At 50.6% G+C, this 20,464-nt stretch overlaps 1 protein-coding gene across 2 annotated transcripts in view; it reads right to left on the bottom strand.

Annotated features, from left to right (window-relative positions):
• Positions 1–218: 218 nt before the first annotated feature.
• The window catches only part of pcgf1 (polycomb group ring finger 1), a 65,531-nt gene continuing 45,285 nt past the window's right edge, over positions 219–20,464 (bottom strand). For both annotated transcript variants that reach the window (XM_085975848.1, XM_085975855.1), the window contains exons 6-9: positions 19,932–19,971; positions 14,378–14,467; positions 14,210–14,290; positions 219–1,345 (exon numbers count right to left, since the gene is read on the bottom strand). In XM_085975848.1, coding sequence (XP_085831974.1) covers positions 1,295–1,345; positions 14,210–14,290; positions 14,378–14,467; positions 19,932–19,971 — 262 coding nt within the window. In that variant the 3' untranslated portion in view covers positions 219–1,294. The remainder of the gene's footprint in view (positions 1,346–14,209; positions 14,291–14,377; positions 14,468–19,931; positions 19,972–20,464) is intronic.

The following is a 20,464-nucleotide window of genomic DNA, read 5'->3' as shown; positions in this document are numbered from 1 at the left end:
GAAAGTACACACATGGACCACAGGGGCACGCCAGCGGGCTGGGCTAAAAGGTCCCGTCCTCCGGTGGTACTGTGCCGACGCTCGCCGCCAAGGACGAAGGTCCACTTGGGTGAGGTCCCCAGTCTGTCCAGCTTTATCCCAGCTAGAGTCGATGCCCCACCAGTTTGGGGGTGGCAGGAGTAAGAAGGTTTGGAACATGAAACTCAAAACTCCATCCGTTTAGATGACAAGATCGGTATCATTTTTACTTTCGCCGTTTACACGGAGGCACTGAACACTAAACCCAAAGGTTTACAACAGTACCAAACAAACCTTTACGCGAATCGCAAAAACAAACTTTAAACTCAATGCCCTTTAAAAACAAAGGAACATGTTGAAGTGGAGCGATTAACTGCATCAGAGGCAAAAGAAACAGGCTCCAACTTCCACCTGTAGCTGGTACTAATTACAGGGGGTTTAAATAATGTTTAAAACTCCCTCTCCTTAGACAGAATGCTGTAGAAACCAACACTTGTTCGGGACACACAAATGCAGCCATCATTTCATATAGAGGATAATTTATAAAAGCCATTCAGTTAGTGCAAATCTCGCTGAAAGTTTCTTTGACGCTCTAGACAGCCCCACCAAAAAAAGGAAATAAATAAGCTGACAAACTAACCAAGCTGTATATCGGCAGCCAGGGCTGGTTCCCCATGATGGTTTTGCGCTGAGCCACACGGAACAGGAGATGCCCCAGGTTCCACCCGTGTCCCTGTCCCCGGTCTGTGCTGCGTTAGCTGATATGACTCAGGGCGGTGGCAGGGGTTGCCTCGGGGGTCCTCGCAGTAGGGGGGTGACTAGTTTTTGGGGTCAGGCACGAAGGGAGCTGGAAGGTCTGCGTGTGTCCGGGGAGGAACCGGGGTTCGACTTTAACACCCTCCGCTGTTCAAAAAAGGCCAGCCGATATTCGCTGCCCGTGCTGATTGGAGGGAAGTGAACGCCCAGCAAGACTCAGCACCTTCAGAAGCGGGGGCGGGTGGGGGGGGGTAGTCCACAATGGCAGAGCACTCGGCTCTTTCACACACTGCCGCCAGAATACGGACAAGGGGCTACTTTAAAGTTACGAGCGTTGCTGCAGATCCAAGCTGCTTTGACACAGTCTAGTCGGTAGGTGGAGATACAGCCGGGACTCTACGGTTGCATGAAGGAATCAATGGTCCCTGGCCCAGGCTTGCTCACCACGCCCGCTTTTTTAAAACACTTTGCAACGGCGCGATTTGCTGCGCCGGATGAGTGGTTAGTCCGCCTCGCGCTTTCATCTTCCTCGCTTCTCCTTCACGCTGTACTGGAGGACCATCGGCGTAGGCTGAAGGAGAAAGTAGAAAACGAGAAGGTTAGGCGACGCTCGCCATTGCGGGTGGGGAGTGTGTTCCCAAGACCAATACTAACCCCAGGGTCGTTACTTTTCTATTCACAAAACGCCGGAGCTGTCTCCTCTAATCCTATTTCCTATGTCAGCCGTGGCTCAGTGGGCAGCACTCTCGCTCTCTGAGTCAGAAGGTTGTGGGTTCAAGTCCACTCCAGGGACTTGAGTACAAAAATCTAGACGGACACTCCAGTGCTGTACTGAGGGAGCGCTGCACTGTCGGAGGTGCAGAGTTTCAGATGAGATGTTAAACCGAGGCCCTGTCTACCCTCGCAGGTGGATGTAAAAGATCCCATAGCACTATTCGAAGAGCAGGGGAGTTCTCCCTCGGTGCCTGGCCAATTCTTCAAACAACACCACTAAAAAACAGATTATCTGGACATTATCATATTGCTGTTTGTGGGAGCTTGCTGTGTTCAAATTGGCTGCTGCGTGTCCCACATTACAACAGTGACTACACTTCAAATGTACTTCATTGGCTGTAAAGCACTTTGGGACGTCCCGAGGTCGTGAAAGGAGCAATACAAACACAAGTTCTACAGCACAGAAACAGACCCATTCTGCCCAACTGGTCTATGCCAGCATTTATGCTCCACTTGACCCTCCTCCCACCCCTCTTCATCTAACCCTATCAGTATATCCTTCTATTCCTTTCTCCCTCATTTATCTAGCTCTCCCTCATTTGTCTAGCTTCCCCTTAAATGCATTTATGGTGATCGCCTCAACTGCACCTTGCGATAGCACCTTCCACATTCTTACCACTTTTTGGGTAATGAAGTTTCTCCTCAATTCTCTATTGGATTTACTGAATTCCCTATCAAATTTATGAATTCCCTATTGAATTTATAGAAGGGAGGAACGCAGAGGAAAAGTGGAATGGTTCCAGGAATACACTACTGCCGGTACAAAATAACTCCACATCGCGTGGTAAAAAGTGCAGTAGAGAATATAGTCCAACATGAGCAACAAGGGAAGAAATAAAGCAAAGCGTTCCTCGTGTATAAAGCCATTCGACATTCCTCCATATAGATTTTGTTAATGTAGATTTCAGCACCTCTGCTGATGGGAGAAATGGGCTGATACTTTCTCCTTCCCCGGCCCAACTAGTTCACAACGTCACCCCTCCTGCTGGAATACGGTGCCCTGCAACATCTCGCCTCAGTGCCCATTCGAGTGTGAGCCTAGACCTCGACAGGGGAGACTGAGAGGTGATCTCAGAGAGGTCTTTAAAATTATGAAGGGGTCCGATAAGGGTCGACGTACAGAAGAAGGTGTTTCCACTTGTGGGGTGGGGGGGGTTCCAAAACTAGGGGCCATCAATATAAGATAGTCACTAATAAATTCAATAAGGAGTTCAAGAGAAACGTCTTTACTCGGAGAGTGGTTAGAATGTGGAACTCGCTACCACAGATAGTGGTTGAGGTGAATGACATCAGTGCAGTTAAGGGAAAGCTGGATAAGTACATGAGGGAGAAAGGATGCGTTGATAGGGTGAGATGAAGTAGGGTGGAAAGAGGCTTGTGTGGAGCACAAACACCGGCATGGACCTGTAGGGCCGATCAGCCTGTTTCTGTGCTGTAAATTCGATGTAGACAGCGTCAGCGGGCTATTCGACCATGGAGTGGACATCACAGTTCAGCCTGATCCTGTACATGTAGCATATATCCACATGCTCACTCCCAGCATAGGATACAGGAACAGGAGCAGGAGCCTTGGTCTATTTTCCCCCGCCTTTTCTGGCAGGACTGGGGCCACCCTGCTGCGGAAACAAACTGCTAAATCAACACAGTCAGCGGATCAAAGCGATAGCCTTCCTGGTCTCTCCATAGCACTTGGATCACTGCCTTAAATAGCTGAGCCATCAGGGGAGCAAAAAAACCTCTAAGCAGCATGCAGATGGGGAACTGAAAAGCAGATTATTAGCGCTCTGTCCATTAGGCTCCAGATAACAAGATCATGTTCTTGGCAATACTTTCATGGGAATAAAGGCAGCGTGATGTGCTGAGTGATTGCTGGGCTCCGTGATATGAAACAGTAACACTCCTGTACACATATTATAATCGCACACCGAGTGTTACATGGATAGAACGCTCCTGCCCAAACACGGTCATATTGGGTATAATGCCGTTGCACTTGCTTTTTGGAATTAAGCAACCTCAGTAAGGGGCAGGGGCCATAGAGCAGGACAGCACCATGGTTGAGAAAAGTGAGAGAAAAGGTCAATCAGGAGTAGTGACTAGGTGACGACAAGCTTGGATTTTAAAAGACTTTCTTCAAATCGCTCCATGGCCTCAGAGATTTCTGTGCTCCTCCAATTCTGGCCTCTTGCGCATCCCGAGTTACCTTCTTCTTCTTCTTAGGCGGTTCCTCGGAACCGAGGATGACTTGCTTCCACATTAAAAATGAGTTCTCAGGTGACTGATGAGTCCAATGCGAGACCTACAGTCTCTGTCACAGGTGGGGCAGATGGTGATTGAAGGGGCGGGTGGGTGGGGTGCTTGGGTTGACGTGCGCTCCTTGCGCTTGGCTTCTGCATGCTCCCGAAGAGACTAGAGGTATTCAGCGCCTTCCCGGATGCTTCTCCTCCACTTTGTGCGGTCTTGGGCCAGGGATTCCCAGGTGTCGGTGGGGATGTTACACTTTTTCCAAGGAGGCTTTGAGGGTGCCCTTGAAGCGTTTCCTCTGCCCACCTGGGGCTCTCTTGCCGTGTCGGAGCTCCGAGTAGAGCGCTTGTGTTGGGAGTCTCGTATCGGGCATGCGGACGATGTGGCCCGTCCATCGGAGCTGACCAAGCGTGGTCAAAGCTTCGATGCTGGGGATGTTGGCCTGAGCGAGAACACTGACGTTGGTGTGCCTATCCTGCCAATGGATTTGCAGGATCTTGCGGGGGCAGCATTGGTGGTGCCTCTCCAGTGCTTTGAGGTGCCTGCTGTACATGGTCCATGTCTCTGAGGCATACAGCAGGGCAGGTATCACTGCTGCTCTGTAGACCATGAGCTTAGTGCCAGGTTTGAGGTCCTGGTCTTCAAACACTCTCTTCCTCAGGCGACCGAAGGCTGTGCTGGCACACTGAAGGCGGTGTTGGACTTCGTCATCGACGTCTGCCCTTGTTGCCAGTAGGCTCCAGAGGTATGGAAAGTGGTCCACGTTGTCCAAGGCCTTGTCGTGGATTTTGATCATCAGGGAACAGTGTTGTGTGGCGGGAGCAGATTGGTAGAGGACTTTGTCTTACAGATGTTTAGTGTAAAGCCCATGCTCTCGTACGCTTCGGTGAAGATGTTGACGATGGTTTGGAGTTTGACCTCCGAGTGAGCGCAGACGCAAGCATTGTCTGCATACTGTAATTCGACGATAGAGGATGGGACGACCTTGGATCTGGACTGGAGGCGACAGAGGTTGAACAGTTTCCTGTTTGTTCTGTGAATTAGCTCCACTCCAGCGGGGAGCTTACGGAGGGCGAGATGGAGCATTGCAGCAAGGAAGATCGAGAAGAGCGTTGGTGCGATGGCACAGCCTTGCTTGACCCCGGTCCGTACGTGAATTGGGTCTGTGGTGATGTGTGATCAACCCTGGTTTAACGAAGAGGGCAGGAGAGCATGCCGGGAACAGCACCTGGCATACCGAAAAATGGAGGTGTCAACCTGGTGAAGCTACAACACAGGACTACTTGCATGCCAAACAACGGAAGCAACATGCGATAGACAGAGCTAAGCGATCTCACAACCATCGGATCAAATCAAAGCTCTGCAGTCCTGCCACATCCAGTCGTGAGTGGTGGTGGACAATTAAACAGTTAACAGGAGGAGGAGGCTCCAAAAATATCCCCATCCTCAATGATGGTGGAGCCCAGCACGTGAGTGCAAAAGACAAGGCTGAAGCATTTGCAACTATCTTCAGCCAGAAATGCCGAGTGGATGATCCAGCTCGGCCTCCGCCTGAGGTCCCCAGCATCACAGATGCCAGTCTTCAGCCCATTCAATTCACTCCACGTGATGTCAAGAAACGGCTGAAGACACTGGATACTGCAAAGGCTATGGGCCCTGACAACATTCCGGCAATAGTACTGAAGATTTGTGCTCCAGAACTAGCTGCGGCCCTAGCCAAGCTGTTCCAGTACAGCTACAACACTGGCATCTACCCAGCAATGTGGAAAATTGCCCAAGTATGTCCTGTCTACAAAAAGCAGGACAAATCCGACCCGGCCAATTACCGTCCCATCAGTCCACTCTCAATCATCAGCAAAGTGATGGAAGGTGTCGTCGACAGTGCTATCAAGCGGCACTTACTCAGCAATAACCTGCTAACTGACGCCCAGTTTGGGTTCCGCCAGGGCCACTCAGCTCCTGACCTCATTACAGCCTTGGTCCAAACATGGACAAAAGAGCTGAACTCCAGAGGTGAGATGAGAGTGACTGCCCTTGACATCAAGGCAGCATTTGATCGAGTGTGGCATCAAGGAGCCCTAGCAAAACTGAAGTCAATGGGAATCAAGGGGAAAACTCTCCATTGGTTGGAATCATACCTAGCACAAAGGAAGTTGGCTGTGTTTGTTGGAGGTCATTCAGCTCAATCACATGACATCACTGCAGGAGTTCCTCAGGGCAGTGTCCGAGGCCCAACCATCTTCAGCTGTTTCATCAATGACCTTCCCTCCATCATAAGGTCAGAAGTGGGGATGTTCGCTGATGATTGCACACTGTTCAGCACCATTCGAGACTCGTCAGATACTGACGCAGTCCGTCTCCATATGCAGCAAGACCTGGACAACATTCAGACTTGGGCTGACAAGTGGCAAGTAACATTCGCACCACACAAGTGCCAGGCAATGACCATCTCCAACAAGCGAGACTCTAAACATCTCCCCTTGACATTCAATGGCATTACCATCGCTGAATCCCCCACTATCAACATCCTGGGGGTTACCATTGATCAGAAACTGAACTGGACCAGCCATATAAATACTGTGGCTACAAGAGCAGGCCAGAGGCTGGGAATTCTGCGGCAAGTGTCTCACCGCCTGACTCCCCAAAGCCTTTCCACCATCTACAAGGCACAAGTCAGGAGTGTGATGGAATACTCTCCACTTGCCTGGATGAGTGCAGCTCCAACAACACTCAAGAAGCTCGACACCATTCAGGATAAAGCAGCCCGCTTGATTGGCACTCCATCCAGCATCTTCAACATTCACTCCCTCCACCACCGGCGCACTGTGGCTGCAGTGTGTACCATCTACAAGATGCACTGCAGCAACTCGCCAAAGCTTCTTCAACAGCACCTTCCAAACCCGTGACCTCCACCACTTAGAAAGACAAGGGCAGCAGACGCATGGGAACATCACCACCTACAAGTTCCCCTCCAAGCCACACACCATCCTGACTTGGACCTGTATCACCGTTCCTTCACTGTCGTTGGGCCAAAATCCTGGAACTCCCTTCCTAACAGCATTGTGGGTGTACCTACACCATATGGACTGCAGCGGTTCAAGGCGGCGGCTCACCACCATCTTCTCAAGGGCAATTAGGGATGGGCACTAAATGCAGGCCTAGCCAACGACGCCCACATCCCATCAATGAATTTTTTTTAAAAGGGTCACGACTTGCATGTCGTTGTGAAGCAGGCGGAGGATGGTGACAAACTTGAGGGCAGCCGAATTTGAGGAGGACACTCCATAATCCCTCATGGTTGACATTGTCGAAGGCTTTTGTGAGATCAAAGAAGGCCATGTGCAGTGGTTGGTGCTGTTCCCTGCATTTCTCTTGTAATTGACGTGCGGTGAAGATCATGTCCATTGTGCCCCTTAGTGGGCAGAATCCGCATTGCGACTCTGGGAGGAGCTCTTCAGCCAGTGAGAGAAGGCGATTGAGGAGGATTCTTGCGATGACTTTCTCTGTGGCAGACAGCAGGGAAACTCCTCTGTAATTACCGCAATTGAACTTGTCACCGTTCTTGAAGATGGTCACAATTACGGCGTCTCCGAGATCCCCTGGCATGCTCTCCTCCTTCCAGATAAGAGAAATGAGTTCATGAATTCGCGCCAATAGTGCTTCTCCGCCATGCTTTAGTGCTTCGGCGGGGATTCCATCTGCTCCTGAGGCCTTGTTGTTCTTCAGTTGTCGGATGGCCTTTTCAACCTGCCGGGCTGGGGTTGTGCTGAGATGGTGGCGGGTAGCATGCTGCGGGATGGAGTTGAGGACACTCGCGTCAAAGACAGAGTCTCGGTTAAGGAGATCTTCGAAGTGCTCCTTCCAGTGGGCACTGACTGCCTCTCTGTCATTGAGGAGTACCTCTCCGTTCTTGGCCCGCAGTGGGGCAAGACCTTGGGTGCTTGGGCCGTGGATGGTCTTGACTGCGCTAAAGAATCCACGCACGTCGTGGTTGTCGGCAAGCTGCTGGATCTCCTGCGCTTTCTCCACCCAACATCTGTTCTTTAGGTCGCGAGTTTTTTGTTGGACCTCGGCCTTCAGGCGTCTGTAGGGCTGCTTTCTTGCTCTCGAGTTGTGTTGCTGTTTCCAGATCAAGAATGTCTTGCGCTTGCAGCTTATTAGCTCCTGGATCTCCTGGTCGTTCTCATCAACCCAGTCTTGGTGTTTCCTGGTTGAGTGACCGAGCGTCTCTTCACAGGAGCTGATTATGGAGGCCTTGAGTGCAGACCAGGCGCTGTGGACACTGTCTCTGCATCACTGGGAGTCGTCAGGTTGTTTGTGAGGCGCAGGCTGAATAGGTCTTTCTTAACGGGGTCTTTGAGTGCTCCAGCGTTGATTTTCCTGCGGCATTGTTTCTGTTGCCGCCGATGTTTTGGGGCTACATTGATGGGGATGACAGAGCGGATTAGGCGGTGGTCTGTCCAGCAGTCATCAGCTCCTGTCATGGCGCGGGTGATGCAGACGTCCTTGCGGTCACTCGCTCGGACGATGACGTAGTCCAGCAGATGCCAGTGCTTGGAGAGAGGGTGCTGCCATGAAGCCTTGTACTTATCTCTCTGACGGAACAAGGTGTTGGCTATGACAAGGCCATGTTCTAAGCATTTCGTCAGGAGGAGGGTACCGTTGGAGTTGGCTTTCCCTACCCCCTCTCTGCTGATCGCACCTCTCCAGAGGTCTGTGTCCTTTCCAACTCTGACATTAAAGTCGCCAAGGAGGATCAGCTTGTCGCCCGTTGGGACTCAGGACAGGGATTGTTCGAGGCTGGAGTAGAATTCCTCTTTGGTCTCGTCTGTGGCTTGCAGTGTTGGGGCGTACGCACTGATGACCGTAGCGCACTGGTTCCGGGCTAGGGTGAGCCGTAGAGTCATGAGGCGTTCCTTTATTCCACAAGGGGAGTCTCCGAGACGCCCAACTAATTCATTTTTTATGGTGAAGCCGACCCCATGGAGACGGTGTTCTTCTTTCGGTTTGCCTTTCCAGAAGAAGGTGTAGCCACCGCCTTGCTCGAGCTGGCCTTGTGCTGCCCGCCGGGTCTCACTTAGGGCGGCGATGTCAATGTCGCAACGTCTGAGCTCCCGGGCAACGATAGCAGTACGGCGTTCCAGTCTGTCGCTGTTGGGGTTGTCCATGAGGGTCCTGACGTCCCGAACTTAATTTTAAAGGGTGGAAGATGCCTGTGCGTGAATTCTTATAACGTGGGGTGGCCGTTGCACACCAGCTACTGCATGGGCTTGACAGAGCAAGGTCTTGGTCCAATGGCAAGGGGATCCCAGATAACTGGAGACCAGGCTCTGCTACATCGGCCTAGCACACACACACACAAACATACTGCTACTGTCCTCCTCCCTCCTTCCCGCAGGTCCTCTCTGCCTGGGTTTCGTAGGATGCATTGTGGTCCTCCCGACCTCGCTGTTGGCCCGTGCCGCACCTTCCCTGGGCCCCGACCCCGCTGCTGGTCCACGCTGCGCCACTCCTGGGCCTTGACCTCGCCGCTGGGCTCGTCCTCGCTCCTGGGTCCCGGCCTCGAGGAAGTACCTTCATCCCACCATTGGCAGACGTGCCTTCAGATGCCCAAGCCCCAAGCTTTGGAAATCCCTCCCTAAACCTCTCTGCCTCTCTCGCCTCCTTTAAAATGCTCCTAAAAATCTACCTCTTTGACCAAGCTTTTGGTCACTTATCCCAATATCTCCTTATATGGCTTGGTGCTGAATTTTGTCTGATAACGCTGCTGTGAAGGGCCTCGATACATTAGTCTGTGTTAGAGGCGCTGTATAAATGTAAGTTGCTGTTGAAGATTGTTAGAGCATGGCGAGACTGCAACAGATAAGGAAGGTTATAAAAATACCTAGCAGCAGGAGCGGCTATAGAAACCGAGTGATTCCAGCTCCCACTAAAGTGAATGAGGAGCAGCTGCAGCGAGTTACATAATTACTGGTGGGGATCCTTTTGCAATACTGTGCCAGTCACTAATGCAACGCTCCCCTCCATCCTAGCCCCAGAGAATCTGCGAGCCGTCAGAGGAGGTAACATTTCTCTGAAAACCCTGCCTCGGCACGTATAATACAGAAGAACAGAAAACATAACTCCTAAAGCTATTCATCAATGTCACTATCCAGGCTTCTCAACATATGCTGTAAACTGTTCCAAAAATTGGGTGAGTCGTTACAGAGCGTGACAAAGTGCAGCCTTCAACCATGCAGCCCCACACTCTGGAACTCCCTCTTAACCTCATTTCCCCTTCAAAAGCCTCCGCTAAACCCTACCTCTTTGGCATCACCACTGGTCACCGCGCCTCTGCCTCCTCCAACTCTTACTCGGGGTCCGATCCCTCGACTGCAAAGTGGCCTGGCCAATTTCACTACGTTATAGTGGCTCTAGGAGGGTAGTTGTCGAAGCTGGGGCCTTAGCTCAGTGAGTCAGAGGGTCGTGGGTTAAAGCCCCACTCCAGAAAATTGAGCACAAAATCCAAGTTGACGTTCCAGCACTGAGGGAGTGTTGCACTGTTGGATGAGATGTTAAATTGAAGCCCCGTCTTCCCTCTCAGGTGGACGTAAAAGATTCCATGGCACTATTTCGAAGGAGACCAAAACTATACACAATTCTTCAGGAGTGGTCTCACCAGGTCCTATATAATTGTAGTAAGACGTCTTTACTCTTCTACTCAGTTCAGTGCCATTCACAACTCCTCAGATAATGCAGTCCATGCCTGCGTGCAGCAAGACCTGGACGACATTCAGGCTTGGGCTGATGTGTGACGTAAATGTTACCTGCCACTTAAGTACCAGGCAATGACTATCTCCAACAAGTGAGAGTCTAACCACCGCCCCTTGACATTCAACGGCATTACCATCACCGAAACCCCCAACATCAACATCCTGGGGGTCACCATTGACCAGAAACTTAACTGGACCAGCCACATAAATACTGTGGCTACAAGAGCAGGTCAGAGGCTAGGTATTCTGCAGCAAGTGTCTCGCCTCCTGACTCCCCAAAGCCTTTCCACCATCTACAAGGCACAAGTAAGGAGTGTGATGGAATACCCTCCACTTGCCTGGATGAGTGCAGCTCCAACAACACTCAAGAAGCTCGACATCATCCAGCACAAAGCAGCCCGCTTGATTGGCACCCCATCCACCGCCTTAAACATTCACTCCCACCACTACCGGCGCACCGTGACTGCAGTGTGTGCCATCTACAAAATGCACTGCAGCAACTCGCCAAGGCTTCTTCGGCAGCACCTCCCAAACCCACGACCTCTTCCACCTAGAAGGACAAGGGCAGCAGGCGCACGGGAACACCATCACCTGCAAGTTCCCCTCCAAGTCACACACCGTCCTGACTTGGAAGTATATCACCATTCCTTCATCGTCGATGGGTCAAAATCCTGGAACTCCCTCCCTCACAGCACTGTGGGAGTACCTTCGCCACACAGACTGCAGCGGTTCAAGGCGGCGGCTCACCACCACCTTCTCAAGGGTAACTAGGGATGGGCAATAAACGCTGGCCTTGCCAGCGACGCCCACATCCCATGAACTAATTTTAAAAAACTAATACAGATTATCTGGTCATTATCACATTGCTGTTTGTGGAAGCTTGCTGTGCGTAAATTGGCCACCACATTTTCTACATCACAACAGTGACCATGCTTCAGAAGTACTTCATTGGCTGTAATGCGCTTTGGGATGTCCGGAGGTGGTGAAAGGCACTGTAGAAATGCAAGTCTTTCTTTTTGTCCACAGGCTGCGGTTCATTATTGAGGCAATAACGGAGGTACTCGTTTATGTTGGCTAGCACTTGCAAATCCTCCTCTTGCTGCGCGCGAGTGTTTGAAGGCACTAAGCCATACAGAGCAGAGCGTTTGTGATTGTCAGTCTGTGCTGAGTTATCTCAGTTAGGACAGGATTGTGGGTAGCTAGATCAATGGCCTGAGCAAGACTGGACTAGGGTGCAGGTTAGGTTGATTGGCTATGATAAATTGACCCTTAGTGTTAGGGGGATTAAATACGTGGGGTTACGGGGATAGGGTGGGATATGTGTTGGTGTAGGGGTTACGGGGATCGGGTGGGATATGTGTCAGTGCAGGCTTGATGGGCTGAAATGGCCTCTATCTGCACTGTGGGGTTTCTGTGATTCTGTGAATGCAGGAGCGGGTAATTATCACTGGTTTCTACTTCTGTCGCTAACATGTGTGGTTAGCGGCATGAAGCCCAACCCCCTTTGAAGAGTAGCTCAGTCAGGAAGAATGACCACTTGGGTGAGGTACCGAGGAATCACATCGGCTTCAGCAGAGGATGGGAGTTAATTGCTATGAGACCTTATCTATTCCACAAACAGGAATGATCTTTAAATTTGCGATGTTACTACACAAATTTGCTAGTCTGGCTTCTAGATGTTGATTCCTGTTTTGTTCTGCTTTTCTTTATGTCTGCACTGTATGTCAAGACCTTGGGAAGGGTGCAGAGGAACGTTACCAGGTATGAGGGACTGCAGGAGAGACTGGAGATTGTTCTCCTTAGAGCAAGGAAGGGTAAAGGGGAGATTTATGCGAGGTGCTCAAAATCAGGAAGGGTTTTGATAAAAGTGAATAAGGAGAAACTGTTTCTAGTGGCAGAAGGGTCAGTAACCAGAGGACACAGATTCAAGGTAATTGGAAAAAGAACCAGGGAGGATATGAGGCGAACAAAAATGACGCAGCGAGTTGTGATGATCTGGAATGCACTGCCAGAAAGGGAGGTGGAAGCAGATTCAACAGTAACTTTCAAAAGAGAATTAGGATGTGATGGAATACTCTCCACTTGCCTGGATGAGTGCAGCTCCAACAACACTCAAGAAGCTCGACACCATTCAGGATAAAGCAGCCCGCTTGATTGGCACTCCATCCACCACCTTCAACATTCACTCCCTCCACCACTGGCGCACTGTGGCTGCAGTGTGTACCATCTACAAGATGCACTGCAGCAACTCGCCAAAGCTCCTTCAACAGCACCTTCCAAACCCGCGACCTCTACCACGTAGAAGGACAAGGGCAGCAGACACATGGGAACATCACCACCTACAAGTTCCCCTCCAAGCCACACACCATCCTGACTTGGACCTGTATCGCCGTTCCTTCACTGTTGCTGGGCCAAAATCCTGGAACTCCCTTCCTAACAGCATTGTGGGTGTACCTATACCATATGGACTGCAGCGGTTCAAGAAGGCGGCTCACCACCATCTTCTCAAGGGCAATTAGGGATGGGCACTAAATGCAGCCTAGCCAGCGACGCCCACATCCCATCAATGAATTTTTAAAAAAGATCAATACTTGAAGGACAAAAGTATTTGCAGGGCTATGGGGAAAGAATGGGGGGAGGGGGACTAATTGGACAGCTCTTTCAAAGAGTCGGCACAGGCACGATGGGCCGAGTGGCCTCCTTCTGTGCTGTCAGATGCTATGATAAATGGGGTAAAAAGAGGATAAAAAAAATTGCAGCTACATTACAAAGAATTACATAGTATTTACAGCACAGAAACAGGTTAATGCCGGTGTTTATGCTCCACATGAGCCTTCGCCCACCCTACCTCATCTGAACGGCAATAGATTGGGAGAAGGGGAAGTGCAATGAGACCTGGGTGTCCTCGTGCACCAGTCGCTGAAGGTAAGCATGCAGGTGCAGCAGGCGGTTAAGAAGGCAAATGGTATGTTGGCCTTCATAGCGAGAGGATTCGAGTACAGGAACAAGGATGTCTTGCTGCAGTTGTACAGGGCCTTGGTGAGACCACATCTTGAGTAGTGTGTGCAGTTTTGGACGCCTTATCTGAGGAAGGATGTTCTTGCCATGGAGCGAGTGCAGCGAAGATTCACCAGGCTGATACCTGGGATGGCAGGAATGACGTATGAGGAGAGATTGGGTCGATTGGGCTTATATTCGCTGGAGTTTAGAAGAATGAGAGGGGATCTCATTGAAACTTATAAAATTCTAACAGGACTAGACAGACTAGAAGCAGGAAGGATGTTCCCGATGGCGGTGGAGTCCAGATCCAGGGGTCACAGTCTAAAGATAAGGGGTAAGCCATTTAGGATTGAGATGAGGAGGAATTTCTTCACCCAGAGTGTGGTGAACCTGTGGAATTCTCTACCACAGAAGGCAGTAGAGGCCAATTCATTAAATATATTCAAGAAGGAGTTGGATATATTTCTTAAGGCTAAAGGGTTCAGGGGATATGGGGAGAAAGCAGGGACAGGGTACTGAATTTGGATGATCAGCCATGATCTCATTGAATGGCAGAGCAGGCTCGAGGGGCTCCTATCTTCTATGTTTCTATCTCAGCCTATCTACAGATCCTTCTATTCTTGTCTCCCTCATGTACTTATCTAGCTACCTGCGCAATCACCACTCACCTTACCGTACCATCTTGAGAGCCAGAGCTGTTTCATGGTCATGTGCTCCGGCAGAGGCTCATTGTCAAACAGTATTTGTACCTGCAGAAAGAAAACCCATTATATTTCCGGAAAATTTGCGAAGAAACAAACAAGTTCAGTGCTTGCCGCCCACCCACCCCGGCTTACCTGTTGCTGATCCAGCACATTAATTCTGTGGCACAGGACCCTCCTCAAGTGCCTGATCTCTGCTCGGACAGAACATCGGACATACTTTTGCTGCAAGGGTTAAAAAAATAAACATTTTTTTTCAAAGAGGTGTTGGTCAGTTCTGCATTAGACCCTCCTCATCCCACTTTCCTCGACATAAGAAGGGAATGAGCAGGTACCAGGCCCTTTCGCACTTCTGAATGCTTCTATTCAAAAAAAAAACTCTGCCAGGGATTCCAACGTGCTGAGCCACACCAATCCAGGAGGTGCCGGATTTGATCGCGGGGCTGGGCTGAGTCAGCTGACGGGCCGCTGCTCCAACTGGGCTCAGTATACTTCAGCTTAAGAAAAGGGAGAGGAAAATATACAGGGGCCGGAAATTCCTCAGGGCCGTGCCCAAGGTGCAGCTGGACGAGGCTATTGGTAGGCAGCGAGTCCAGGCATTGACCCCGTCCCTAATCCCAAGGATGGGGTTACCAGCATTAGAGGGGTGGGCGCCAATGTTCCCTTTAAGCTGCGTGGCGCTCCGGGGGATCTGGTGCAGCCGGTGAGCCGACTTTTAAATGGAAAAACCGGGCATGCGTGGAACTTTGAATGGCTGCGTAGCCCGTTAAAGGGGACGCGCGGCCCCAAAAAAAAATTAGAGGGAATATTGGTAGGCGCTTTCATGTGTCTCCATGACCGCGGGGGCGGGGGGGGGGGGGGGGGTGGGAAGACAGGTATTTTGGAGTGGCACCTTGCTGCTCCATTGGAGGAGGGGGTGGGCCGAGACATCACCCCCAAAGCACCTCGTAATGCTCCGTCGCCACTTTTGCCGAGTGGCATTTGATCGCTTGCCTCTGGGAAAGCACCACTGGACCCCCGGTGCCACACTGGTGCAGTGCCTACCTCTGCTTCACACAGAGTTGGTCGTGGTAAAGGAGGGATTCCCGCCAGTCCTGCCTCTATCCATGACGTCAGGGCAGAGTTGGAGGGGGGCGGGTGGTTGGGCACAAGAGGCACCCGCTCCCTCCTGCCCGATGTTAAAAATGGGGGCGGTGATCCGGAGGACCAGGTCCCACCTCAAATTCCTCCCGCTCCTGGATTTGCATCTTCCTCGCACGCTCCCAGGCCCAGGAATTTGGAGGCTCCAATAAATAAACCGGGGCTCTCGCTCCCGATTATTATTCAGTGACGATCTCCTGGCTCCACGCACATAGACATACAATGGGAGGCTGTCTTTTCCAGTAGGCCGGTACCGAATGGGGTCACCCGAGGTGCTACTCCGTGGCCACACACCCTGCCCACACGCACCACCTAGACTTGAATAATAAAATCGGGAGCGAGAGCCCCGGTTTATTTATTAATGGCCTCAAAATTCCTGGGCCTGGGAGCGCGCGAGGAGGATGCAAGTCCAGGAGTGGGAGGAATTTGAGGTGGGAGCTGGTCCTCCAGGTCGCCGCCCCCAATTTTAACATCGGGCAGGAGGGAGCGGGTGAGGTACTGGGGTGGGCTACCAGTGCCTGTGTAGCAGAATCTCAGAAAAGCAGTCACCACCGTCAGGGAACGAGGAGAAAAAAATGTAGAGAATCTTCTAGGAAAGGGGGGCCACATACATGTAATGGGATTTTTTTTTTTAAATTTTATAAATGGCCTCCTTGTGTGCTGAACGTTGCACATTTACAAAGTGTATCCCAAATCCTTCTGCTAATGTTATACTCTGCTTTGGTTTTTGTTACCCGTTGATGGGGCGAGCGATGTCTGCCCTTCAGAACCTCACCCATGCGCCATTCTTTAGGTGTGACCCTGGATAGACGGCAATCAGGAGCGGGAACGTTGGCGGATTTTTTTTCCCCCTTCCACCCCCCCCGGCAATTTATTGACCCCACAACTGTAACTGAATTTTTTTTTTTTTTTTTAAAAAGGGTATGAAGGGAAGGGGTCGGGGAATGGGACGAAGTGGATCGGTCTTTCAGGGAGCCAGCACGGGCCAAATGGCCTCCTTCTGTGCTGCAAAGATTATACGATCCGATTCCAGCTAAAGGAGCGCAGGACCATCCCACTCTGTAATAGATAGATAGATAGAAAGGACAGGCGTTCATACAGCATCTTTCATGGCCTCAGGTCACTCCAAAGCACTTTACTTTTGAAGTGTAGTCACTGTTGTAATGTAGGGAAACGCGGCAGCCAAACTGTGCACAGCAAGGTTCCACAACCAGCAATGTAATGATGACCAGATCATTGGGTTTTAGTGATGCTAGTTGAGGGGATAAATATTGGCGAATGGTGCCGTGGGATCTTTTACGCCCACCTGAAAAAGGACAGGCGGGGCCTCGGTTTAACGTCTCATCCCGAAAGACTGCGCTGGCAGGGTCAGCCTGGATTGTGGTACTTAATTCTGTGGCGCGGCACTCGAAACCGCGACCTACTGACAGAGGCGCGAGTGCTACCCGCTGAGCCACAGCTCACAGCATGCTCAGTTATACATTGGGCAGGGTCAAGTCTCGGGAGGAGGGATGGGGGGGGTGGGGAAGGAAAAGAGAGCTCAGTCTTTTTTGTAATTGCTAGCAGCGCAGTACAGTCAATTTACACCTTGAAGACACGTGACGGGGTTACAGATTGGAGAGAGAAGATTAAAGTTTTGAAACGAAAGTTTTACAACAGCGACATTCGCCAACAAGGAGCAGGTGATGTTAGAATTCCACCTGACACCATGCTGCATGATTTAGCAGCTCCGATGTTATTTACTCTACGCACGTGTCCACTGGGGGTGGGGGGGGGGGGGGGTGGGGGGAGGTGCTCAGACTGCTTTCTGACAAGAGTGGGAATAATTGAATTTTACTTCAATGATCTGAGAACACAGGACGAAAAAAAAAAATCAATAGACCCCATCTGCTGCAGTGTAGCGATGTGAAATGATTTGTGACCCTTGAGCCCTCGTATTAACTGCAGGCTTTGTATCTACTTCATGTTAAATATGTTTCGGATTTACTGAGGGTCTGGCTATTAGAACAGACACACACACACACACAAAAAAAAGCCTTCTGCATCTGGGAATTGTGTCAGAGGAGCGCACAAGCTGAATGTGCCGGCAGAATGCTCTGAAAACAGAGTACGATTACAGATAGGGCTGCGTGCAAACCTCAGCCATCTGGTTAAACACCCTCTCCCCGCCACCCGTCCCACCACCACTCACCCACCAGAAGGCACTGACCTCGAAGGGTACAGGTAGCTTAGTGGTTATGGTGCTGGACTAGCGACCCAGAACTTGTGAGTTCGAATCATAGAAGATAGGAGCAGGAGTAGGCCATTCGGCCCCTCGAGCCTGCTCCGCCATTCAATGCAATCATGGCTGATCATCCAAATTCAATACCCTGTCCCTGCTTTCTCCCCATACCCCTTAATCCCTTTAGCCTTAAGAAATGTATCCAACTCCTTCTTGAATATATTTAATGAATTGGCCTCCACTGCCTTGTGTGGTAGAGAATTCCACAGGTTCACCACTCTCTGGGTGAAGAAATTCCTCCTCATTTCTGTCCGAAATGGCTTACCCCTTATCCTTAGACTGTGACCCCTGGTTCTGGACTCCCCCACCATCGGGAACATCCTTCCTGCATCTAGTCTGTCCAGTCCTACCGTGAATTCAATAATTCTGCCGGATTCGCGGAAAAAATCCTGACTGGTTTGCTGATGCCCTACAAGTGCAATGCAACCTACCGCCCCTCTCCCTGATCTGGCCTACGGTGGAATTAAAAGATCCCGCGGCCACTATTTCGAAGAAGAGCAGGGGATTTCTCCCCAGTGTCCTGGCCAATATTTATCCCTCAGTCAACATCACTAAAACAGATTATCTGGTCATTATCACATCGCTGTTTGTGGGAGCTTTGTTTGTGCAAATTGGCTGCCGTGTTTCCTACATTAAGACAGTGACTACACTTCAAAATGTACTTCATTGGCTTTGAAGCGCTTTGGGATGTTCAGTGGCCATGAAAAGCGCTGTATAAACACATGTCTTTCTTTTTTACGTGCCACTCCGAAAGCGGCCTATCAAGCCACTCAGGCGGAAGGACAATTAATGTCAAGAAGACAACCAACCGCCGCCACCACCACCTTCTCAGGGCGTGTAGGGATGGGCAATAACTGCGGCCTTGCCAGTGTTGCCCACATCCCAAGAATAAAGTGGCCACTCCAGAGGGGGGAGTATCAGAAGCCTAGTCAGCCGTGGGGTAGTGTCACCGCCACTGTCCTCACTTAATGACTAATGGACACTGTTCAGCGACACTGGCTGATTTTTCTTCCCCTAGAGGAGAGCTTCCTAGTATACATTTCTCCTCAGCACAGGAGGTAGCCGTTTCAGCGGAGTGCCCTTCCCTACTAATTAAGACTATTGGGACAGCCCAGCAGAACAGCCATAGTACAGTAGGGCTGCACAGAACCTTTACTGGCTGTCCAAGGTACTAGTGCTGATCAGTCACAACCCGCCTCAGAAAAACATGCTTCACCCATCCTCCAATGGTAAATGTACCACTGAGTCATACCGATTAGGAAGGTTCCAGGTTTAAGCTCATTTAACCTGCAGCACTGCTGCTCCTGGTAGGACAACGCCTGGCAACATACAGCAAAGACAACTTGTGTTTAGACAGCGCCTTTAACATAGTAAAATGTCCCACGGCCTAGACAGGACAAGACAGACTAGATGCAGGAAGGATGTTCCCGATGGTGGGGGAGTCCAGAACCAGGGGTCACAGTCTAAAGATAAGGGATAAGCCATTTAGGACTGAGATGAGGAGGAATTTCTTCACCCAGAGAGTGGTGAACCTGTGGAATTCTCTACCACAGAAGGCAGTTGAGGCCAATTCATTAAATATATTCAAGAAGGAGTTAGATATATTTCTTAAGGCTAAAGGGATCAAGGGGTATGGGGAGAAAGCAGGGACAGGGTACTGAATTTGGATGATCAGCCATGATCTCATTGAATGGCGGAGCAGGCTCGAGGGGCCGAATGGCCTACTCCTGCTCCTATCTTCTATGTTTATATGTAAGGCGCTTCGTAGGAGTGTTAATCAGACAGAATTTGACACTGAGCCATATCAGGAGATATTAGAGCAGGTGACTAAAAGCTTGGTCAAAGAGGTAGGTTTTAAAGGAGCATCTTAAGTAGGAGAGCGAGGTAGAGAGGTTTAAGCAGGAAATTCCAGAGCTTAGGGCCTTGAAGGCTGAAGGCACGGCTGCCAATGGCGGAGAGATGGAAATCGGGAATGCGCAAGAGGCCAGAATTGGAGGAGCGCAGAGATCTCGGAGGGTTGAAGGGCTGGAGGAGGTTACAAAGATAGGGAGGGGTGAGGCCATGGAGAGATTTGAACACAAGGATGACATTTTTTTTTAAAAATCGAGACGTTGCCGGATCGGGAGCCAATATAGGTCAGCGAGCACAGGAGAGATGGGTGAATGGGACTTGGTGCGAGTTAGATGTTAAGGTAAAAGCAGCACGAGGGCACATAACAGTAACCGTCAAGTCTTTCTTAACCAATATGGACCAAGCTCAGCGTCTTACCTGTAACACCAGTTTCCCCTTCTCTTTTCCCAGGGAGGAGCTGCAGGACCCAAAGAGAAAAACGCATCAGTCAACGTACAGGCCATATCATTCATAATTGCACAGCACCTTCCAAGGGACAGCACACAATACAAAGAAAAGCCCCACAAGTTTAGCAATCTGTATGTTCTGGGCATCTGTTGAGACAATCTGACTGTGGTACCGCAGTGCGTCTGGGCCTGGATTTATGGTATCTCTGTCTAGACCTGCCCCTGGTTTAAAACCTGCTGCCCAGCACATGTGCGAGTCCCTCTTACTGGCACTGCTGGTGTGCGCACTGGGAAGGTGCGCCACAAAATCTTGAAGCCAAGCAGGTCCTGTGCAGCCATGCATTTGCGTCACAGTGCTACTTTGCATCACAATTTAAAGTTAACCAGCTCAGCGTGTTTACAAGGTAGAGCAGGTGCTCCCAGTATCTACAATGGATTGGGAGCTCCCAGTAACAATGACGAATCAGGAGCTCCCCAGTACCAACGGTGGATTGGGAGCTCCCC

The sequence above is a fragment of the Somniosus microcephalus genome, chromosome 2 (assembly GCF_052327205.1).
Source record: "Somniosus microcephalus isolate GS21.2 chromosome 2, FLI_Smic_1.0, whole genome shotgun sequence".
Lineage (NCBI taxonomy): Eukaryota > Metazoa > Chordata > Chondrichthyes > Squaliformes > Somniosidae > Somniosus > Somniosus microcephalus.
Note: the sequence above shows the minus strand (reverse complement) of the source record. Positions and strands in the feature narration are given on the sequence as shown.